The sequence below is a fragment of the Crinia signifera genome, chromosome 6 (assembly GCF_055691185.1).
Source record: "Crinia signifera chromosome 6, ASM5569118v1, whole genome shotgun sequence".
NCBI lineage: Eukaryota > Metazoa > Chordata > Amphibia > Anura > Myobatrachidae > Crinia > Crinia signifera.
In genome coordinates, this window is record NC_139222.1 from 186,932,791 (window position 1) to 186,957,146 (window position 24,356).

At 44.4% G+C, this 24,356-nt stretch overlaps 1 protein-coding gene across 2 annotated transcripts in view; it reads left to right on the forward strand.

Moving 5' to 3' along the window:
- Positions 1-24,356, forward strand: part of PIK3R5 (phosphoinositide-3-kinase regulatory subunit 5) — a 91,334-nt gene that overhangs the window by 20,241 nt on the left and 46,737 nt on the right. For both annotated transcript variants that reach the window (XM_083148400.1, XM_083148402.1), the window contains exons 2-3: positions 17,717-17,838; positions 23,171-23,271. In XM_083148400.1, coding sequence (XP_083004526.1) covers positions 17,730-17,838; positions 23,171-23,271 — 210 coding nt within the window. In that variant the 5' untranslated portion in view covers positions 17,717-17,729. The remainder of the gene's footprint in view (positions 1-17,716; positions 17,839-23,170; positions 23,272-24,356) is intronic.

Genomic DNA, 24,356 nt, shown 5'->3' on the forward strand with positions numbered 1-24,356 from the left:
CTATGTCCCCTGTCCCTGACTCATAGCCAGCATCTCCTGGTCACAGCCCACCACTAACACCCTGCCACACCACACCCTCTTCCCCACTTTCCTGCTTCCAGACTGTCATCCAACACCCACTATCCATGCCAAAGCCCCTGTGGCAATGAGCATGCACCCCCCTGACAAGGAACATGTAAGTCCTGGCATTGAACATGTAATGCCTGATAATGAGCATGTAGGTAAGCACACTTACTGTATATATGGCATAATATGTAATGGTCATTATGGTGTGTGGCATAATGTGTAATGAGCAATATGGTGTGTGGTATAATATGTAATCTATACATGTATACATCACATACATATGGTATAATGTGTATTTTGGTGTGTGGCATAATGTGTAATAGGCATTGCTTTGTGTGTAATGGGCATTACAGCATGTGGCATAATGTGTAATAGGCAATTTGGTGTGGGGCGTAATATGTAATGGCATTACAGTGTGGGGCATAATAGGTAATTGGCATTACAGTGTGGGGCATAATAGGTAATTGGTATTACGGTTTGTGGCCTAATTTGTAATTGGATTTACAGTGTGAGGTGTAATGGGCATCACAGTGTGAGGCGCAATGTGTAATGGGCATTATGGTGTGTGTTATAGCATGTAATGGGCATTAGGGCATGTGGTAAACTATGTAATGGCTGTGTGACGTGTAATAGGCATTACGGTGTAGATTTTTGGTGCATGCCTTCGGCGCGCACTGTCCCTTTGGCCCTATTTTACAAAAATTTGTCAAGCCCTGGCCTAATGTTTAATGGGCATTCTGAAGTGCATAAATAAGTCACCTTCTATTTAGCTTGCATCTATGCCCAATAGTTGGTGATGGACACGCCCAGTAGGCGGTGATGGACACGTCCCTCCAGTGGTGCATGTATAATTTTTACGCTTTTTCACCAGCACACACACATATATTGCACATCGACCAGGAGCACACTAATACACTCCACATATACATACTTGACCAGGTACTTGCACTCAATAAGCTCCACCCTAACACAGGCAAGAAGTAGTACGTGTTCTTCAGGCATGAGGAATGGTGCTTTCACTGCTAATCGGAGCCTGGGAGCACTGCTTGACATCTGGCTGGCGGCACGACTCGGGATGGAGATACCGTTCGTGAAGGTTCAGCGCTGTAAGCCGGCCAGACGCCCAGCCCTGTGCAGTGTGCAGACAATGGGTGGCGGGATTGGTCGCCATGGCAGCCAGCTGGCAGAGGCACTTATGGAGGGTCCCTTGAGCCGGCCCTGCTAGCTCCCTCTATCTGCAGCCGGCGGCAGCCTGTCTCTCTGACAGGAGGCAGCTGACAGCATCCGCACAGCCAGTCGGCTGGAGGCTGCTTTTAATAAAACAGCTGGGCCAAGGGATCGGTGGGCAGGGGGGATTTTCTAGTTGTTCTGAACCACACCCCTGTGTGTGCGGGTGAATGGTAGTTTAGCCAAATTTATCTAGCTCTGAACAAGGTTTTTTTCTCTTAAAGCTTGCAGTCTAATGTTGCCTACACACACATAGCAATTTGTGCCAGTGATTTAGCATGAGCAATTAAGCATGGGTGATTCACCTTGAGCTTCCCAGCATCTAGATCGCTCAGAAAGTGTCAGCGATGTGTCAACAATGTGCACCAGCGATTCATCTTAGCAACTTACCATAGGAGATTTAATTCTGATCACTATCATCTGCTTCACAAAACACAGCGTTATGCAGTCTCTTGCCAAGCGATCTGACTAGATTTATGGTACACGCTCAGTCTTCATCTACTGGCGATAGCGACGTGGGAGGCCGCGCATCACTAACGCTATAAGCTCTACACACACAGCAATGTATTTTTCATTTCTAAGCAATCTAGAGAAATTAAATCCAATCGCTATGTGTGTAGGTCCCATAATGCAATCTTCAGATACTTGGGTCTAAGTCAGAGGTGTACACTAATGCCACTGCAGCTGTGAATGTGTGTATCACTAAAAAAATGGGTATACTCGAGATGGGGTACTCAGAGTAGGAACAGGCGCCCTTTGGGGTGTGGTGCCAAGCTGCTCCTGCTTAAGGGGTGTTAACCCTCTGGTGGGTATAAAGGAAAGAAAAAAAGAAAGTGGAGCGCTGAAAACGGATCAATTGGATATTACAAATATGATTTAATAGGTAAAAATAATTGTAATAAAAAGACATCAATGACAATATATGTATAAAAGAATTTTAGGACAAGGAAGGATGATACTTATGTCTCTGTGATGCTGCTGTTAGTGTCCCAAGGGATGAGGTGCTCCTTGATCCGATGGATTGGGCCCTGTAAGGATGGTGAAGGCAATATGCCGTCCTGGATTGCCAAAAGTGACGCTGGAGGATGATCTGATTCCCAAATGGATATTGGGTACTCACTATATTGAGCCAACCCACTGTGGATTACAAAAATCGCAATATAGTGAGGACCCCATATCCATTTGGGAATCAGATCATCCTCCAGCGTTACTTTTGGCAATCCAGGACGGTATATTGCCTTCACCATCCTTACAGGGCCCAATCCATCGGATCAAGGAGCCCCTCATCCCTTGGGACACTAACAGCAGCATCACAGAGACATAAGTATCATCCTTCCTTGTCCTAAAATTCTTTTATACATATATTGTCATTGATGTCTTTTTATTACAATTATTTTTACCTATTAAATCATATTTGTAATATCCAATTGATCCGTTTTCAGCGCTCCACTTCCTTTTTTTCTTTTCTTGTGTATCACTAAAGCCATCTTCAGATACCTGACCTGTATTGGGAAACTCACTGGCGGCTTTGCATGTCCCGCCACAAGAAGACACCAAAGACAAGCTCCAAAAATAGGTCCTGATTCAGACCTGATCTTTAATGTGAGAATTTGCAGTGGTCTGCGAGGAGAAAGTCGCCGTCTAGACTGAAAGAGAGAATACATTTTGCTAGATTGCAAGAGAAATGTGAATGGATCCCTAACACTATCCACTCCCAAATCATGTCACAATTCCCAGAACATCAAGGAGGCTTCCACTAATCTGCCACTGAGACAGGGTGGTAGTGGTCATCGCTGACATCACAGACCCTCCTCAAAAACACCTGGCAACCCTGACACACCCAGAAAACAGCAGGTTACCACACCTAAACATTGGCTTCCTGTCAATAAAACTGTGACTTCTGCAATCATACTGCGACTACATTGCGGTCATTTTACTGCTAATTATGACCATGCATGTCCCATGCACGAGCGCTCGTTTATTAATCAGCCGAATTGCAAAGTGGCTCATTAGTGATCAAGTCTGAACGGGCCCGCAACCGGCCCCTGACTGTCAAACACGATAGCAAAATGAATGCTCTCTGTGAATGGCCTCACAATACCATCACAGCACATGCTCATGAGACATAGAGATGATCTGGAATATGTACATTTCTAAAATGAATACAGAATGTCTAAAAAGTTGTATACTGCCAACATTATTACTCGTGGATTAGGCATAGAAATTGACAGAAAACTATTATGGCAAAGGGGAAAATAACACCCCTTTTACACACAACTTAGACCCATATCTGTCCTGAAGAACAGGCTCATCAAGTTGATACATCATTAAGAGCTTCTGATCCGTCAATAATGTTCTTTGATCAAAACCTAGGTACAGACGGAGCCCTACTCATATAGCCTTTTAATAGGATTAAGTGAGTATTAGGATGACTCTACTAATCCCCTACTGTATTGTTCTATGTATTGTATTGCTGCTGAGAACAATAGGATAGCCATGGCTAGCCATGACCTAAGGAAGATAGTTGAGAGAGGCTCCAACTTTATTGTATCCTGGGAACTCCATTTCTTAACACAGCCTATCCGGCTTAGATCCAGGAAATTTCCAGGTCACGACAAGGGCTTGGATCAGATAATCCGCTTAAACCATTTACATCGGTTCAAGTCTTGCACGGAATGGGTTGGGTTGCTGTATTTGAACTTCTCCGAATGGACACAGAAGCAGAGACTTTGGGCAGTATTCAATGAGGCCAATTCACCATGTTTCATGGTGAATTTGTGCTTTTTTTCACTTTGGAAAGTGATTTTTTGTGTCAGAAAGTGAAATCACCCTATTCAACGTGCACTTTTCGCTGACGGTGAACAGTGAATGAGGGACAATTCACCGTCTGATACTCTCCGCAACTCGCTGTGGTTTTTTAATGTGATTCGCCGTGAGTGTATTCAATGAGAAGATGGCGAATTGCTTTCCAAGTGATTTTCGCTGTGTGTCACGTGTAGCAATCGCCATCTTTTCATGGTGAAGTGGAATGTGAACTTTTAAAATAATGTTGTTGTTTTTTTTATTTGGTGTCAAAAAATCAGGAATTTTATTCTGTGAAGGGGCATGCTATTTTTATTCATGTGCTTACAGCACATGAATATTTATTTAATTTAAAAAAATATATATAGTTTTTTACACATAGCAGCCAGCAGGGGCCCGGGTGCCGAGAGCCGCTCATTACATAGTCATATATTCACTGCTCCCGATCATTGCATATGCACGATCGGGTGCAGTGAATACCCAGTCCCCTGCTGGCTCTCCCGGGGGGCAGCCTGTGCTGCCTGGCTCCTGGGGAGCCCACCTTCCCCCCACATACGTTCTGGAGCAGGCAGGGAGACTTCCATCTCCCTGCCTGCCGCTGTCCTCAGGCTCCCTGCGGGGTCCGCCGTAGGGGTTCACATTCACCGTCAGGGGCAGTGAGCCCCTGCCTCATTGAATAGTGTGTAAGGGAAGGCTGGCAGTGAGGGCTCCAGCCCTCCGGAACACGGCGACTGTGCAGCGAATCCTAAACAGGATTCGCTGCATAGCGCGATTTGGGTCATTGAATACTGCCCTTTGTGTTAATCTTATACGTGCTTTTTACCTTTCATTATCCATGATTTGGGATTTTATTGTGGGACTAGTATGTTCCTACAAAGGTTATTTATAGTATCATTTTATGATAAGCTTGCATTGTCAAAATGTCACACACTATGTTGCATTTCTTCTTTTCTATGTCATATACCATTGGTGGCTATATGACCGGGGGTATCATTATCAGATAAGGGATGGTTTCAGTCACCAGTTCTCACTTCATTTTACATTGGGTGCTTTATAATCACTATGTTTGTACACTATTGGCTTTATTATTCTACACTTTTCTGATTTCCTTCTAGTGATGTGATTTCAAGCACACTGATTATATAGCTGGCACTCTTATATTGAATGCAAAGTGTCACTAATAACACTAAATTTAAACAATACAATTTTATTTTTTATCTTTGTGTTATACTACTACCTGTGCTCCACTGCTTCTACTGCTGCTATTAGAGTACATCTAGTTTATATATATCAGTACTGTTACTGGCTGTGCAATCACCATGTGGCGCCGCTGAATGGCTGCCTGGGTACTGCACAGCTCGGTAAATATGTTCCCCATGTTCGTGACCCTTATTAGAATGCGTCTTGTGCATATCTGTATGTGTGATGTACATTTGTACTGCCATTGTTGCCTGTTCCTTGTACTGATAACCCTTTGTATTGCAGTATGTGCATTGTTATTTTTATTGTCAGTAAAGCGCCTTGAGTCCTGTTGGAGAAAGTGCGCTATATAAATAAAACTTACTTACTTACTACTGTACTCATATACTGTATATGTACCTGTGCATTTTATTCAGGCCAAAATGTGTAATAAGGTAGATGAGGCGTCTATGGTCAGAGATGTTTACAGATAGTAATAATAATTATTCTATTTATATAGCGCTCTTTCTCCAACAGGACTCAAGGTGCTTTATAGACATTAAAACCAATGCACATAATACAGAAGATGTACTGTAAGTAATACAATAGGCAAGCCACTCAGACATAAAAAGCAAACCTTCAGCACGCAGTAGGCATGATGCAGGATTGGTGAAAGCATTTTGGGTTATAACCTCCATGAGTTGTGTATTCCACCCTAACATGGTACCAGGTGAAGCAGTTATCTTGGGCAATCTAAAGGCCCACTGTGCGATTTTGAGCTGAAAGCAGCTCAGAGTTATCGTTTTAGCTGCTTTCAGCTCAAAAGTCGCCCAGTGTGTGCGGCTGGGTGATAAGCGATGAGCAGACTGAACGGATTTCCATAGCGTCTTCCTATGGAAAGCCTTCACCCCCTGTAAAAATCGCTGGCCAGAGGGAAAATTGCTGTGTTTATGCACTGAGCAATTTTCAGGCCAGCGATTTTCACATCATCGATGTCGCTGAACGACCACATTGCCAGCGATTTGTTTGTGCTGCAGCGATAAATCGCAGGGTGCATGCTCTGCTTCCGTGTTCAGCCCCCTGATGGTCACTGGTATGCTCCTGTTAAGGTTCTGCCAAATAATAACATTGGCATTGATTTCTTATTTTTAATTGTTGCACATATACTGGCGGTTGACAACTCAGTGTGGGGGGAGATTTACCGGCACTTGGAGAGGAAGTAGAAAGCCAATAAGCCCCTAGGTGTTATTTTTCTAACACAGCCTGTAACATAACAGAAGCTGGTTTATTTCTTTGCAAGCTTTGAGAAATCTTCCCTGTATGTGTAAGTATACTAATGAATAAGGAATACTTTTACATTGTTGCCACATACCTTTTTGGTGCCTACACAAATAGTAAAAACATGTTTTGTGTTTTCCCCCAGCCTGACAAATCTGAGTGGTCAGCCTGATAAATATACATGATATCAAACATGTTACCTGTTGCATCCTCCCCCTCAGTATTCAGATCATTCAGATCACAGGCAAAAATTTCATTTTGTGGTCAGATCTCAGATGGGCTTCTGCAAATCCACACACACACTGTTTTCTCCGAACTAGAGATGGCTTGACTCAAAACAGGAAACCTCAATTCTTCAAAGTGCCTTTTTCTCCACAGCACTAGTGACAGATTGTGAAAACGAGAGAAAAGCAAGTAAGATGGAGGGTAACAGCTAAAGAGTCATGCGCAACGGTTTTATTGGAGAGTTATTGTATTCATGCAGAGTTTTCGGTGAATGGGAAACTTTCACCCCCCACTCTATTATAAAACCAAGCACTGTCATAACTATGGCCCTTATTCTGATCTGTGCGGCCGGATCCAATTATGCGGCCAGGACCGTGCGTGCGAAACCCCGCCTTCCATACGGATCGCCAATTCCGTCCGTACGCGGTAAGAAGCTGGCCGAACGGACCGCACGTGTATTTTTCACGGAATACGCCTCCTCCATCTAAGGGAACCTCCCCCATCATTCGATGGTCGCAGGACCGAGTGCTCCACCAGCTCCCGCAACCTCAGACCACACGGACATTTTTCCGTGCAAAAGCAGGGATCTGGGCGGGCAGCTGACATCCGGCGATGTCATATGTCCGCCCCCTACACGTGCGTCACGGCCGCATTACCATACGTACGCCCAGCGTTTGCGTGGGAACGCCCATGAAACGCGGGGCGTATGCATATGGTAATGAGCCCAAATAGCCCTTCACGCCCCTCTCCACCCCCTGTTCGGAGTGTTCACATATCATGCGGGATTTGGCCGTACGCCCCGCTCGCACATGCGCAGAGACGCCTCTGCACATGCGCAGACACAAAACATCGGCGGCCCGAACGCACGCGGATATTTCCGCACCGACCAGAATAAGGGCCAATATGGGATTGTTGTGCCCATAGTTCTCATTTCTGCAAACAGGCCCGTGCCTTTATAGCGACTGTTGTTCCTACTATCCTTACCTATGCTGTCTCAGTGAAATCTATAACAAGCTTGCCAACAATATGGCTAAACATTTCATAAAATTGTGGTTTTTACATGGTAAATCTAACTTCAGCTTTTATTAGTAGAATTGTCCATGCACAGAAACGCTGGATGCATCTTGAGACGTGGCCGGCACAGCATTCTGGGAAATATTACACACCTGCATTCAATGGATCCAACAAGCCAAATCCGACTGTAGGATTTGGTCGTTCTTGATGGTCTGTCATGCTGCTGCTATCAGCAGCTCCCCGTGTTTGATATCACAGGGAGCTGCTGAAAGGAGCCACACTCACCACCTGCCGGCCGGGGAGCGCTACCGGGAGAGAGGAGCCTGGCCAGGGGGATGCCCGTCAGCGCCGGGACCAGGTGAGCAGAAGCAGCTGAAGGACGGCACCCGTGAGCAGCAGCAGCATCACCACTGCTACTGCTGCTCACCTCATTTCCTCAATCCAACTTTTTTTTTAAAGTCAGAAACAGGCCAAAACCTGTCAAATTTGCCCCCTTTTACAACAAAAGCATGCGTATTGGTGGCTATTCTGCCAATCCATGTGGTTTCAAAAAGGTTGGAGCATTCCAACATAACAGCAATGTAATAACAGCTGTGACTGTCAATCAGCAAACATACGGCCTCCGATCACAGGCCGTAGCTGTCTGTGGCCGTATGGAGGACTCGTGCATGCGCACTGTGACCCATGCGCATGCACGTCCCCCTGATAATCTTCCAATTCGCAACCTGTGTTCAGAGCTGAATCGAATCTATATCCTAAGTATTCCTCTATTCCCAATAACAAGCATGCAACATACTTACTTTTTATTTGTAATGTCTGCATTACGGGCCTAATTCAGAGTTGTATGCTAATGCAATGACAATTTATTTAGGCAATGGAATTACTACTGTTAGCAAGTGAAGCAAGACAGTCAGTCAGTCTCTGTCAGTCACTGCCCAAAAACATTGTCAGCAATAGCACTTTATTCTCTTTGCTCTGTATATTAAGGAGGTACTACCAGCATAGGCTTCCTTATGTGTTAAAAAAATATTGTGCTTTTTTGCACATAAATGACACTTAAGCTTGGTGCAGTAGGTTAACTGGATTTAACCTGCACAGTGCATACTTTGCATATACTGTAGCAATGTAGTGTCAAATGAATATCTTTGTGGTTTAAGGCGTGATTTTTCATTGCGAGACATGGACCGCTGCATCTCAGACTCTACCATCCCTAGTCAAACAAACCACAGCGACGGAACTAAACAGGATGAACTGAGCATATTGATGCTTTGATGTCTGATAAACATATTGATTTTCTCACAGACTTAAAATAGTATTAGCCAAACGATTGTAAGATTTCTACAGTAGGGTTAAAGGACACCAAATGATGAGTTGGTCTTCATTTACATTTACAATCTTCCTTTTATAAACAAGGTGGAAGTGTGGTTTGCCTGTCCTTCTGGGGGTTTAGGGAATTAAGGCCTGTTTGGGAAATTTGTCTGTATGACAGAGTTAGTGGGCAGTGACAAGGGAGTAGGTATTTTGACACAAGTGATGTCAGTACGTGGGATGCTAAGGGAAGCTAGTTTCTGCTTCCCAACCCACACAGAAGTCCAAAATAGAGGAAATACTAAAACTGCTCATGAACATGAGCACATATACCCTGAGGAAGGACCTTCAAAGGCCCAAAACACATTGGTGACAAGGAGAATGAGTAGTGCTGTCTGGATGCTGAACTAGTATTTACCAACGTCCATTCTGGTGAAGGGTAAGCCGACTCGGATTGAATGGTTGACTAACCTATACTGGTGAGAATTCAGAACGTGCACCCTGTGGTTTTCATGTATTGTGTTTTATAGAATAAAACTGTATGTCTCTTGTTGATTGGAGGCTATTCACACGAGGAGTCTGTATGTAAAGAAACCTTTATGTGAACATCTCTCACTGCTAAAAGGTGAGCTATTACCACCAGTATCCACTAGCTTAAATAAAAGGTAATTTATGTGTTTACTAATCATTAGATTTTTAAAATTCCCTGTCTCTGGAGATCAAGACACAAAGGTACTCAAACTACATACAGAAGAAAGTTTTTGCAGTGGACAGCGCCTGTGGAATATTCACGCTGTTGGTGCTTATTTTGAGTGGGTGGTATCCCTTAGTGCAGGGCTGGCCAAACCGGTCCTCAAAATCTACCAACAGTTCACAATTTTTTAAATCCCCTAGCTGGTGCACAGCTGTAATCATTACTAATTGTCACATTTTCAAACATGCTACATTCATGGGTTGCAGGAAGTGTTGAATATCTTATTGTTTTCGCAGGCAGCAGCAGCTGATACAGATGCAACAGTAGAAAGAATTGTGGTAAGAACAGCTGCCATCAATAATAGTCAGATCTTAAAGAGGAGCCCAAGCTTCAGAAAATGTCAGTTGATGATGACATAGAAGCGTACCTCACCATTTTTGAGAGAATGGCAAATAACTGGAAATGGCCACCGGAAGACTATGCAACATGATATCTGGTGACAATACCTTTACTCAATATAAAGTCGAACACAATAGGTAGGGATAGGTACCTGCTGTTCACTGTTAGGGCCTCAATGGGATTTAGCCTTTTGAAGCTACTGTAGGAGGAGGCAAAACGGAATTTGGATATGCACAGTAGGGTTGGGAACAATAGGGGCTTAGAGAACCCAATGTAGTACAATTTGTGTCTCAAATGTAGGAGAAGTTGGGAAAGACAAGACCTTTGGTATGCCAAAACACAGAAGTGGAAGGTCGAAAGAAGAAAATGTATGATGTTACTGTAATAACCTGGTCCTTCTGTCCTGGGACAAGGTCTTCGTTATAGTGCCAACCCACAAGAGAAACCTTTTTGCTCATTGGCAAGGACCCTACGAGGTGGCAGACTATAAGGTCAGACAGGCCGGGAGGAGGCAGGAAATGCAGATATATCATGGACATTTATGGAAACTGTGGCATGATGAGGATTTGGAGCCAGGGTTGTTGAGTACAGTAGTTACCATAGAACCTATATTGCCGGAGAGCAAAAGAGGAAGGTACAATGGTATATGTTTATTTCCTATAGTCTCCATCGCTTTGATTGAACATGATATTGTCATGCCTTCTGTAGTAATAGTGAAACAAAAGCCCTACTGCAGCGCCAAAACTAGGATTTCAGTCACCCGGGGTAAGCAAGTAATTTGGCACCCTACCCCCAATTAGAATTATGCCACACAGAATTGCCCCTTATTCACATTAGAAAGGAGGTGGAAAGCATGGTCCTATTGGGGGTACAGTTGAGGAGTCTATCAGTGAGTGGTGTAGCATGATTGTGTTGTTTACAAAACCTAGTTTATGGTTCTGCAATAACTTTAGAATGTTAAACAATGTGTCCCAATTCTATGCCTACCTGGTGCCATGGGTGAACAAACTGGTGGAAAGCTTGGCCAGCTGTAAATATTTAAGCGACCTTGAACTTATTGTCAGATCCCTCTTATGCCGGCAGCCAAGGAAAAGACAAAACTGGGAATCTCATATTCCTAATATTAAGGCAGTACTTGCCTCATTGATGTTTTCAGCTTTTCAGATAACCCTGAAAAATGTACAGTGGCCCTAAGAAAAACCAAGTAGTTAGGCTATATAGTTGGATAAGGTCAGCTGAAACCTCAAATAGAAATAGTTTAGGCAGTTAAAATTTGGTGAAAACATGAGTCAAAGTCACAGTTGAGAAACATCCTGAACTTTGTAGATTACTATAGGTAATATATCAGCCACTTGTGACTAGAGCAGCTCCACTGACAGAATTGCTTAAAAATGCTATCCCAAACAACTGAAGTGGACTGATCTTGCTGAGACAGCATGGGCAGACCTTTGGCTAGCCCAGTGGTTCTCAAACTTGGTCCTCAGGACCCCACACAGTTCACGTTTTCCAGGTCACCTGACAGGTGTACATTAAAAATCATGCACTTGGGTCTTAAAAATCCAAAGACTAAATATAGTATAAATGGCACTATAGTGGAAACTACTGAGGAAGAGAGGGATCTAGGTGTCACTATTTCAGGGGACTTAAAGGCAGGTAGGCAATGTAACAAAGCAATGAAGAAGGTAAGTCAGATGCTTGGTTGCATAGGGAGAGGTATCAGCAGTAGAAAGAAAGAAGTAAAAATGCCACTGTATAGGTCATTGGTACGACCTCATCTAGAGTACTGTGTTTAGTTCTGGAGGCCATATCTCCATAAGGATATAAATACATTAGAGACTGTACAAAGAAGGGAAACTAAAATGATGCATGGCCTACATCACAAAATGTACCAGGAAAGACTAAAAGATCTTAATATGTATACTTTGGAGCAGAGAAGGGAAAGGGGGGACATGATAGAAACTTTCAAATATATCAAGGGCTTTAACAAGGTACAGGTGGGAGACATTCTTCACAGGAAGAGGAGCAACAGAACACGAGGACATGCACTGAAACTATAGGGAGAAAGATTTAGGGGAAATTTGCGGAAGAATTACTTTACACAGAAAGTGTAGTAGATAAGTGGCATAGCCTCCGATCAGAGGTGGTAGAGGCAAATACAGTAGCGCAATTTAAACATGCTTGGGATAGGCATCTTGATATCCTTACATATAATAAATAAATAAATCAAGGATCAAATATGGTTTTAGGTAACATGTTTAAAAAGGGGGCCAAGTGGTTCTTATCTGCCATCAAATTCTATGTTTCTAGGTTTTTTAGGTGCATTCATTACTGACTGAAACATTTTAAAAAGATCATCAGGTGGAGCTAATTATTTCACTTCAATCTGTGAGGAGACTGTCTTTGAGAACCTGTGGGCTAACCCTTTGCACCTCCCCGTTACTGCAGGCACCCAAATTTACCCACAGTTTTTTCCTACAGATGCTTCTGAGGTTGGCTTAGGCGCAGTCCTGTCATAGGAAACTGGAGGGGAGGGGGGGGGGGGTGGAACATCCTGTATTATACTTAAGCATGAAGTTGTTGCCGGGGAAACAAAAGTATGCTATTGTAGGGAAGAAAGAAGCTATAAAGTGGGCCATAGAAGTACATTGTACTATTTGCTGGGGAGAGAGTTCTCAATGGATGCAGAGGTGGTGAACAACAGGGTTACTAAGTAGTAACTGGTGCTACAACCTTTTCAGTTTAGAGTGGAGCATAGTCTCTGGGATCCTACACAAAATGCAAATGGCCTTTCCTGGAGATTTGAACTCCTTACCAGATCAACATCATTGAACTTGGCAACGCTAGGGGAGGGATATGTGGCAAAATGGGCAGTGTGCTGCAAAAGTATTTGAAGGATGAATGGGTGTTTTAACTGCTTGTTTATTTTAGTGTGTATCTCCCAGCATCCTGACTGATCAAATCAGAACACCTGTGAAAAGCAAGGTGGGAGCCGGTCAGTCTGGGAGGAAGAAGAGGAATCTAGGGTATATAAGGCTTAACACAGTGAGGGCAGCGCTGGGAGTGACACAATTATGAACCAATCAAGAATAATTAATACCAATACATTTAAGAAATAAAAACAAACAATTTAATTCATATACAGAAATATATATATATATATATATATATATATATATATATATATATATATATATATATATATATATATATATATGGAGAGTATCAACAAATTGATGAATCATTATAATATGTACCGCCAATACACAAAAAGAAATTAAAGAAAAAATATATAAATTGATATTTTCTATATATATATTTCTATGGACTCCCTCGGCAGCTCTTGGTCCACTGCGAATGCCAGCAGATCATAGTACTAGAGCCTGGGCACATAAACTTGCTCTGTACCAGCCCCTGATTTCTTTGATGCCTCCATTTTGTTCAGCTCCTTTTTGAAGACTGTCCTCATGTTGGCAATCCTTGCCCGCACCCATTCAATGTTTGCCGTGTGGTAGTAAGGTAAGCTGACCTTAACCAACTCCTCCAGCGCGACAGCTCTCTTCTGCCTATTATCTTTGGATTTGCTATTCTATTGACAATACTGGTCTCTGTAGGCCTCAATGAATTCCTTCATGAATTCCACGTTTTTCTCTGCCATTTTTGAAATGTCTGTTCAAAAATAAAACATAATGGACATTACTTTCATGATACACACAATAAATACATCAATAAAGCATTTGTCAGAACAACAATAAACTGTGGTTGAGTACTCACCAAACGAAAGAGTGAAAGGAAGAGTGTGTATTCTGCTATTTACGTCAACGTATTTCTCCAGAATGAAGATTCTTTTGTGTTGCAAATATAGAAAACGTGTTGCTCGCGTGCAGAGAAAACTGTGTGATTGGTTAATAGCGCTTGAATGTCCTGCCCATGCACGTGTTCAGTGGCACAAACAACGTGCCTACAAGGAGCCATGTACTGCTCTCCGATCATAAAACTGTCTTTTGACCCTGTATTTGAAAACCACTATAAAGACGGGCTACGTGTCAGCCGGCAGGGTGACTATGGACAGAGACTGCAAACTGACTGTAGTCGCGTACCCCGTCTTTATAGCAGTTTGCCGTATCTGTCCATATTCACCCTGCCGGCTGACTAGATGCTTTCCCCCCGTCTTTATAGCAGCCAGCAGGGTGACTGGGGACAGATACGGCGACCGGCTATAAAGATGGGGTGCATGTATATTATGATTATTTCTTTAAATATACATGGGGAGAGGTGAACGCTTCTTGTGCTGTAGGAAAGATCATGCAGCTACGGAACACCCACATGGGCATTTCCAGCTTTGGCAGTATAGTTGCAAGAACGGCCAGCATATCGATCGAACGTGCGTACACACTGCACTTTTGTTCCGATATGGGCCCGTCTTGTCAGATGAATATTAACCCGCACTGAACCTTCAACCGACCGAGTATGGACGGATAAGACCGTTTTTGCCCGTTTATCGTTCGTACAGAGGGAATCGGGACAACGTACACACCTATACAATTGAACGGCCATTCGACCCAGAACGGAAGGAAGTCCCGACGATTGTATATATGTGTACCCAGCTTAAGGCTTGTCTGGGTCATTTGTCTGGACCAGTTACTGGTTTGCGCTCATCCTAACAAAACAGGGCCTCCGCTACCAAGCATCTTTAGCACTATTTAGCACGTTTGTGTATTCAATGCAAAAAAGGAGAATGATGCTTGTTTGTTTGTTTTTTGGCTTGCCTCTCCGTTTTGCTCTCAGCATCATTTTTAGATGAAGTGAACTTAAGTACTTATAAAAAAATGTATTTTTTTTTCTTTTTTAGTCTTCAAATCTATTCTTTTATTAGAAGCATCTATAGTAATTTTTTTCTTTAGAAGTGCCACATTAATATATTTTTATTTTGTTGTTGTCATTCCCCCACCCCCCCCCCCCCCCACCCCACCATGATGCATTTTTTTCTCACTGTACATTCTACCCATGATTCGCCTCTTCTTCCTCACTCCTTCGTTTGGAGATACACAGCTTTTCACACAAATCAGCTGATTTGGCATAGTTTTTTTAGGCTAATATGCGGTTTTCTGCATATCTCTGCAATATATATTTGATCAATTCGTACAAATGGAGCCATTAACGCCTCATATGCAGCATTGGTCAATGCTTGCCATCAAGGGTAACGAGCAGCTGACACGTTGAATAGGGTGAGCAGGAGCATGCGAGGAGTAGAAAAAATGGAGAATGCACAGCAAAAAAAAAATGGAGACCGCTGTGCCCCGCTTGCCGGAGCATTGAATACTGCCCTGTGTATTAATAGACACCTGTATATCCTGTGTTTGCCCCTGAGATAAGGCAGAGCTCGCAGACCTGGCCTGGTGCCTGGCCCAAGGAGCGCTGTCTCGCTGTGGTCATTCTGAATGAGTCTATATGGAGAAAGAATATGCAGCCACTTGACCTGCTGTCCGGGAGAGTCGGTTTATTGTAAAAGGTTCGGGAAAGGGAAGTCTAACATTGTGGATTGGAAGGTTTAATTTCCTACTGCTTGCAGCAGGAAACAAGTGATACAAAAAGCTAACACTATAGAGAATTATACATGTTTGCATTCACACTTAAAATAAATATGTAGTTTGTTTATATGCTGTAACTATTACAGATGGAGCAGGTCCCATCCTGGCAGGGGATGGCGCTGGCGACGCCAGCCGCCATCCCCAAATCGATGGCGAGAAGGGGAGGCGCGCGCGCGTCCCCTTCCGACGGCGCTTCCATCCGCTCCCCCGGGTCCCTGCTGGCTTGCCGGCGGTAGCCCGGGGTCCTCGCCGACTGCCCGCACCCCTCCCCCCCGTAACCCTGTCAGTCTCCCTGAGGCGGAGACGGACAGGGATTCCGTCGCCCCATCGACGGAGACTGAGACGTGCGTGCGCGTCTGATGTATGGCGAGGCTGCTGGTGGATCGCCAGCGGGGACGTTCTGGCGATCCGCCAGCCAGGATGTAGCCTGCCCCATCTGTAGGTTTTTAATGAATATGTAGTAGGAATAGGGAGGGGATGTAAAAATTTAGCTTGGCGAGTAAGTATTCTTATCCGGACTGGTTGTGCTACTGAGGGATCTATTTATGATCCATTCAAATTTAGCCCTGAAAAGTCTAAATCAGGCATGTCCAACCTGCGGCCCTCCAGCTGTTGTGACACTACACATCCCAGCATGCCTTGCCATAGTTTTAGCATTCCTTAATAACAAAACTGTGGCTAGACATGATGGGACTTGTAGTTTCACAGGGCCGCAGGGTGCACATGCCTGGTCTAAATTATATCACATCATAGGCCATATATTAAAAGAAACTAAGAAACTATACTTTGCAGCAAAGTTTAGACCTGGCTTACCTACATTGCATGCCTGTCCACTGGCCCACACATGGGCAAGTATAGGCTGCTGGAAATGGATTCAAACATCTTTCATTGGATAAAATGTGTTAAAATGTAAAGATAGCATTAGATACTCGGTAAAAAAAAGGTATAGAGCAAGGTTTCCCAAACTTGGTCCTTAATGCACCCTAGCAGTTCAGATTTGAAAGATATCTCGATCCGTGCACATATGGTATAATCATATTGACTGAGGGACTTATTAAGTCAGCTTTACTTCAGCATGTACATCCTTAAAACTCGGACTGCTAAGGTGCCTTGAGGACCAGCTGTAGTAACCACTTACATTTTACATTATATTAATAAGGCTCACCAAATTGTTTGCAGGGCTATACATATGGCACACGTTAGACCAATACAGGGTAAACAGAACTTGACATTATAGTAACTGAGGGGTAGATTTACAAAGCAGTAATAAGGGAGGATAAGTGGCCCATGGCAACCAATCATCACTAAAGTAGAATCTATAATTTGCATAACATAAAATGATGCAGAGCAGCTGATTGGTTGCCATTGGCCTCTTCTCCTCTGGTTTACTTCACCTCCCTTATCATGGCTTCATACATCTTCCCCTGAAAAACGAAACCAGAGAACCGGCAATGACCAGTAGCACAATTCTCAGTACACAATACAGCTAAGGAGTTTTCTGCATACTACTAGGGCGGGTGGGTGGGTGGCCATTGGAAGAGATGAACAATTATGACGGTCATTGAGTTGGGAAGAGCTGTATTTGAAGTCCAAGAGAAGAGGGCTGTGAGAACAGAAGGGAAGAGGGCCCTGCTCCGAGGAGCTTACAATCTAGAAGGATGGGGATACAGACAGGTGACAAAAGGCACAAGCATGGTGCCCCGATAGCAGGGAGTAAGCAAAGCAAGGATGGCCATGGCATGAGGCAGGGGGTTGAGAGAGTCGCCTCAAGACTATCCCCCTCCTCTTATGACCCACTCTTCGCCAATGGTGCAGCTGTGCAGTTGCTACAAATGCATGTTTCTGTGATGTAAGACAATCTGAATTATGTTGCTAGCTGTGGTGGTTATGTTATTGCAGTACTACAATAACTCAATCAATGATCCCTTTCTCTCAGGACATGCCTTAAAATGCAGAACACATCCTGCACAGAGGACAGGATTCAGCATGCACTGGAGCGATGTCTGCACGGTCTTAGAAGGAGTTCTGACTGCTCCTCCCCCTATTCTTCCTGGACAGGTGAGATTTCTGCGATTGCTTAACACATAGTTGCCTACAGTACCTATATAGCATCTCCCTGACTCCCTGAAGAGTCTAGCAATCTCTCTAACTGCACCTTACCCACATTATGCAGCGGTTACAATTTTTCAGAAAAAAAAAATCAGAGAAATATTCAGTCAAGTTAAATCATCAGTGTCATTTCTTTGCATTGGTTATAAGGCACAATGGGACAGATGTATTATGTTTGGTGAAGTGACAAAGTGGAAGGTGATAGCGCAGCAGCCAGTCAGCTCCCAACTGCCAATTTACAGGTGGGTATAAAATAACAGTTAGGAGCTGACTGGCTAAAACCACTTTTAGAACACAATACATGAACAAGCCCTGACACATGTCAGTGTCTCTTCTTCAACAAGTACAGTATATTGTACTAACTACTTTGGGGCTCATGTACATTTGTAAGTGTAAGTCATTTTATGGCACACCTCTCAGATGTAAAAGTGCACATCCGCACTTCTAGGTGCCACCTCCACTATCTTATAAAATAGGCAAGTATGGCTTAACAACATAGAGACTATACAGTATGTTCTCAGAAACACTGCCAAATATGGTTGCTATGAGTTACATCATGTGGCAGGTAACAGCTAAGTTTCACAGGAAGTTAGTGTGGAACAGCAGGATCAGGATTTAAAGCAGCAGCAGGACTGATCAGATCCATTCCAGGTTTCCCTAAGATCTAATGTGAATCATGGCTTGGCTAATTAACAACACCTGTGGTTTTCTGTTATATGTCTGTTCAGAGCAGAGGGTCGGGTCCTTAATGCCAGCTAGTGGCTGAGCAATAGGCTTGGGTGTGAGGACTATGCTAGGGGCATCTGGAGTGTTGTACCCACAATGTGAAGCCTGTGTATTGCCTGCTGGAAAACCTGCTATGCTGTGAATTGGAATGTTATCTACCTGCTACAAATAAAGAAAACAAAGGTTCATCCAGTGTATGTGATCTCGATATATCAGATAAATAGACATTTATGATTGTGACAACCTGTGCCAAATATATCCATACGAGTGTATATTCTGTCTTATTTGTAATAAAAACATTGCTTTACCTTCTAGGTATTTATAGCATATCATCAGACAGAGCTGCTTATTTCCGTTACCCTGGGTAATAATATTACACTGGATATGGTTGCATGCAGACAGCAGGTTGATATTGTATCCCAGGGCAACGAACAGAAACAAGTCTGCCAACAACATGAATATAGCCAGGACTCCCCCCACTCCCTTCTACTGTCACCTTGTTTGGGGCGAGGGACTTACTGTTAAATATTTAAAATGGGTGCATTAATTTCCCGAAGCGTGGCGAGCGCAGCGAGCCCCGCGAGGGGACGCGGATACCTGTGAAGCCCGCGTAGGGCCGCGTTTACCTGTGAAGGTATCCGCATCCGCTGGCCACGCTTCGGGCTCGGTGGCTCGCTGCGCTCGCCACACTATTCTATTCTCAACTCCACGCCGACATGGATAGTGGGGGTATGAAAAGGTCGGAGGACGCGTACCGCCACGCTTCGGGTTCGCGTGGATCGTGGGGTGTCGTTAACAATTGTGGGGGACATTTCACTGCTAAGGGTGCCTATTTGGGCTCTGTGGCCCATTTAACATTGTTTCCTATGGCAAAATCGCGGGCATTGAGGCATTGAACTGAAAAATCGGGTCCATTGAAAAATTTAACATTGATCCCTATGGGAAATCGCGGGCATCGCGTCGGTCGCGTCGCACCCGTTACTTTAGTGCATACGATGGACGCGATGCCCGCGATTTTTTACACCCGATGACCGCGATGGACATCGTGGGCGCCGTGCTAGGTAAAGAGTACCCTTTTTACTATTAATAATGATAATTATACGTTTCATGATGAAAGGAGTTGATGGGGTTCAGTTCGGTCGATGATCCGTTAAATAATGTATAACAAATAAATAAACGAATGACACACTATATTAATTTGATATGGATTAATGATAAGACACCCATGTGCTGAAAGTGTACACCCATGTAGACTAAATCGGGTGGACACACGCTTTGATTATAGAAGCAAAATTGAATCAAATGGTTTTTAAGATCCTTTCGATCTCTATTCGATTTGATGCGCGTTCCCTTTTTCTCTATATCGTAAAGAAAAATAGACGGTACTTGTGTAGTTTCACGGCGACAAGCTACACTATGCTGTCAGCATGGCCCAACGGCAGCCTAGCGTAGTTAGAAAAGTGTCCCAGCGGTGGCCCTGCGTAGTCAGCGTAGTGTCCCCGTCAGGCAGCGCAGTCACCGTACGGTCTCTCCGAGCTGCAGCTCTGTCCCCCGCGTCCCTGGAAAGCCTAGTGAGCACCTCTCACACAGCGCCGGTAGCCACCAGAACCCCTGCACTGGCGGACGCCGGCGGAGAGGCAATCATACGGTCGCCGGCGGAGAGGTGCTGCATCTGCCTGAGACGAACGAGCGTCTCATACACTTGTGCATCTCAGTAATTCATGCGGCAGGGTACAGCAACCCTGCCCCTGTCCGCTTCAGGGATACGGACAGGGTTAGGGGTTCGGTAGCACGTGCATCTCGTGCACAAAAGGGGGGTGCGGTGCGCAAGTGCATCTCATGCACAACATTTGCCAGTGCTCCATATTACATACTGGCAAATGCCTCCATTTCAAATCCTCACTATCCAAGTCACCCCGAAGCGTTGTCGAGCGTATGCATCCTCCCGATCTGTTCATACCCCACTAGCCACGTCGGCATGGAGTTGATTCTCTAAAGTGTGGCGAGCGCAGCGAGCCACCGAGCCCGAAGTGTGGCGAGCACAGTGAGATAGCGTAATACACATCAAGTAATCCGCTGTGCTCGACATGCTTCGGGCTCATTTTACGCATGTGCTCGCCACACTTTATAAATTCAACTCTACGCCGACGTGGATAGTGGGGGTATGAACAGGTTGGGATGACACGTACCGCGTACCCTCGCCACGCTTCGGGCTGTCGTGGATAGTGGGGGTGTTTCAGGAACACATTCACACCTGTCATGTCAGGCAGGTTAAAAATGGTCAATGGCTCCCACACAATGTAGTAAGTGCGACACAACGCTGAATGACTACGCTAACTGCGTATGCTCTGGTTAGGCACGAACGTACACACAGTGCAGACACAAGCTTATTACGCTGGCCGCGGGAACATTACGCAGATTCTGACAGGGACACTACGCTGAGTACGTAACTGCCGCCATGAAACTACACAAGTACCAAATAGACTGTGCAGGCAAGGAAATATCGAATTCGATCCAGTAAATTGAATGCGTACGCTGTGCCTTGAATGTAAATTGAATTTGATAAAGAAATTTATATTGAATGCAAAAGTACAGATCTAATGCCAAATCTAAGGGAAAATCGAATCGGACATCGAATCTAAAGCAAATTGAAGTGTGTGTACACACAGGGCCGGTGTAAGGCTTCTCAGCACCCTAGGCAAAACTTCAACCTACTCCCCCCCCCCCCCCCCCCCCCCGTTTTTCCTCTGCACCCTCCCCTTCGCCACCCACAATAGAGTACAAGGAGGAGGGGGAAGCAAAGTATGACTCAAGGGAAAGTATAGACATTAATTCTTAGAAGTTCCACAGCTGCCACCTGCATTAAGTACAACAAGGATCCTCATAGACATCCTTGATTTTTTGATTTGCAGACTTGGTGGCGCCCCCCCCCCCAGATCCCTCCACCCTAGGCAGCTGCCTAAAGCTGCCTAGTGGTAGAGCCGGCCCTGTGTACACACCTTTACTGAGATCTTTCTAGATAGTAGTTACAAGCCACTTCCCAAGAAACCATGAAAACAGGTGAATAAGAGACGAGTCTGTAATGTTATTATAAAAGACTATTTGATGATTATGGATTCAAGATTTGACAGTAGGCCAACACAAAATGGTTGTCATGCACAAGGTCAACACAAGAAGGTCAACATGGAAATTAATGGTCGACACATGAAAAGGTTGATATGCATTTTTATGATTTGTATTGTGTCAATTTGTAGATTTCGTCCAATGGATCCCAAATTAGTGTCCTGCTTCACTCGCCATGCTTCGGGCACTTTCTTTCCCAATGGTTAAGTTCCCAATGGTTGTTTGAATAAGTAAAAAAAAATATTCAAAGAAAACCCCTCATGTCGACCCTTTCATGTGTTAATCATAGCCATATCGACCTATTGCTTTTGTTGACCCTGTCCATGTAGAGCTGGGTAGCCAACTCCAGTCCTCCAGAGCTACCAACAGTTAATGTTTTCCAGATAAGTAAGTAATGAGTGCACCTGTGCACCAGCTAGGTTGTCTGGAAAACGTGAATTGATGGTAGCTCCCAAAGACTGGAGTTGGCTACCACTGATGTAGAGCATATGATGTTGACCTATTGACCAGATACCCTATATCAGGGTTACCTACCTGCCCCTCTCCTTCAGGGAGACAATGATCTGTTCTTGGACTTCCCTGGTAATGTATGATTGCCAGCACCTGTGGGGAGATATTTAATTGGTAAGAAAGGTGTTTCACCACAGGTGATGGCAGAGGAACAGAGCATTTTCTACCTGAAGAAGAGGGTCAAGTAGGCAACCCTGCCCTATGTATTAATTTTGCAGCCAAGTTCCATGAGCTGAAAGTCGCTGAAACATGAAAACTGAGCGGCGTTCATGAGAAAGTCACTCAGTGTGTATGGGCTTTTAGACGGTTACCAAATGTGCGGGAGACCCACAAATTTTAGTGAGATCTTCTGAATCCTTGTAAAGTAGACGCAACTTCCTAGATCCTGCCCACTTCCCCAGTGAAATGGCATGGCGTGATTCATGCTGTGTTGTGTCATTGTGGCTCTGCCCCCCCATTAAATGATGCCTAGGATCACAGCACTGTACAGCTGTGGACAGAGCCATAAGGACTTGAACCTGCACCAAGCCACCCACCAGTATTTTCCAATAGCCTACATTTTAAAAGACGGCAAGTATTGCATGATTACTCAGTGTAAAAGAAATAAGAGGAAACACAAACACAAGTCACATTGTCACATTTTGTGCATCTGTAATTCTGTATTTAGCAGGAAGGAAGTTAAATGAGAATAATGCTTGTGTGGCTATTTGTGTTTGCTGATGGAAGTCTATCTTTAGGTTAAGGCAAGCTCCGCTCCACTTAGAGGAACAGCACACATATTATTTGCTAGCAAAACAAAATAAGTAATGCCAAAAGATAAACCTTTACTATCTAAAACAATTATTATTGCTCTTATTAGTGATGTCCACAATTTACTATTGTATTGAAGAACTGCTACTGACTGTATTAACCTGTCTTCCAGCTGGATTGTGTCTTAATTACTGGAGTCTGGAGGAGCTGGTGAATCGGGAAGCAGCCAATCATATTATACTGGCAGAAAAAATTCTGGATAGGACCAGAGAGGTGAGGAAGAACTGGGATCACCTTGCTTACTGTATGCTTGTGGTAACCTTTATTGTTCTAGTCACCTGCAGCAGGCCTGCCAATTTGGATTGGAAAAGGGACAACCCCTTTGATAAAGTGATACAGGGACCCACTCCTAGGAAATCTCTCTTATTATATACCCCTGGAAAATGTCATTGGTCATACAGCTTCACAAAAAGGAATGGGACAGTGGATTGTCCACTTTCTCTCTCTCTCCACTCAGGATCTCCTAGAATTTCTTGTTTACTGTAAACCTCTGGTTTCAAATATGTATCAATATTTTTTTTTATGTGATTCATATAGCTTATCTCTCTCTCAAAAGACACTGACTTCCTCGTATAGATGTCCCAAATGTCACCATGATATTGCTACCACTCCCTATGGGATGGTCCAAAAATCTGGTTGAGAGTGAAGTAGAGGCAGAGAGAACACTGATCAATTATGTTCCTTTATGCTGGGATGAGCAATATTTAGGGTTCCCCCTAAATCCTAGATTGTGAGGCCGGCAAGAACCTTCTATAGGCACTTGCCAAATTAAACATCCTTCAGAATGGGGTCCACTCAGGCCCTCCTGTATTTTCTTTATCTTTAAACTTCATCATATATTTAGGGGGGACTGAGTGGAGATCATGTTTAAGAAAGAGAAATGAGTGGGTAGATTTTTTTCGGTTCCAGACTGCTGACAGACAATGTCTTAGTCAGAGTGTCCATAGGTCAACACCTAAAGTTAGACATTCAGATGTAGCGGGGGTCATCTTTGCAGGGGCTGGCGATTCTATCGCCAGCCCCGCCAGCGGCCGGCTACTGCCAGGGGCGTGCGCTCACGAGATGCTCGCGCGTTCCTTGGCTATGGAGCCTGCCGCCGCCTCCCCCGCTGTCACAGCCGGTTACCCCCCCCCCCCCCCCCGACACCCCCCGAAAATATGCCCAAATTTCCGGGCATACCACTTTGCATTAGGTGCGCACTGGCGCACTACCTTTGGGGGTCCCCCATCACCCCCCCTCTTGTCGTACCCCCTCGCTCTCACCAACTCCCTCTGCTCCGACGATCATACGCCGGAGCT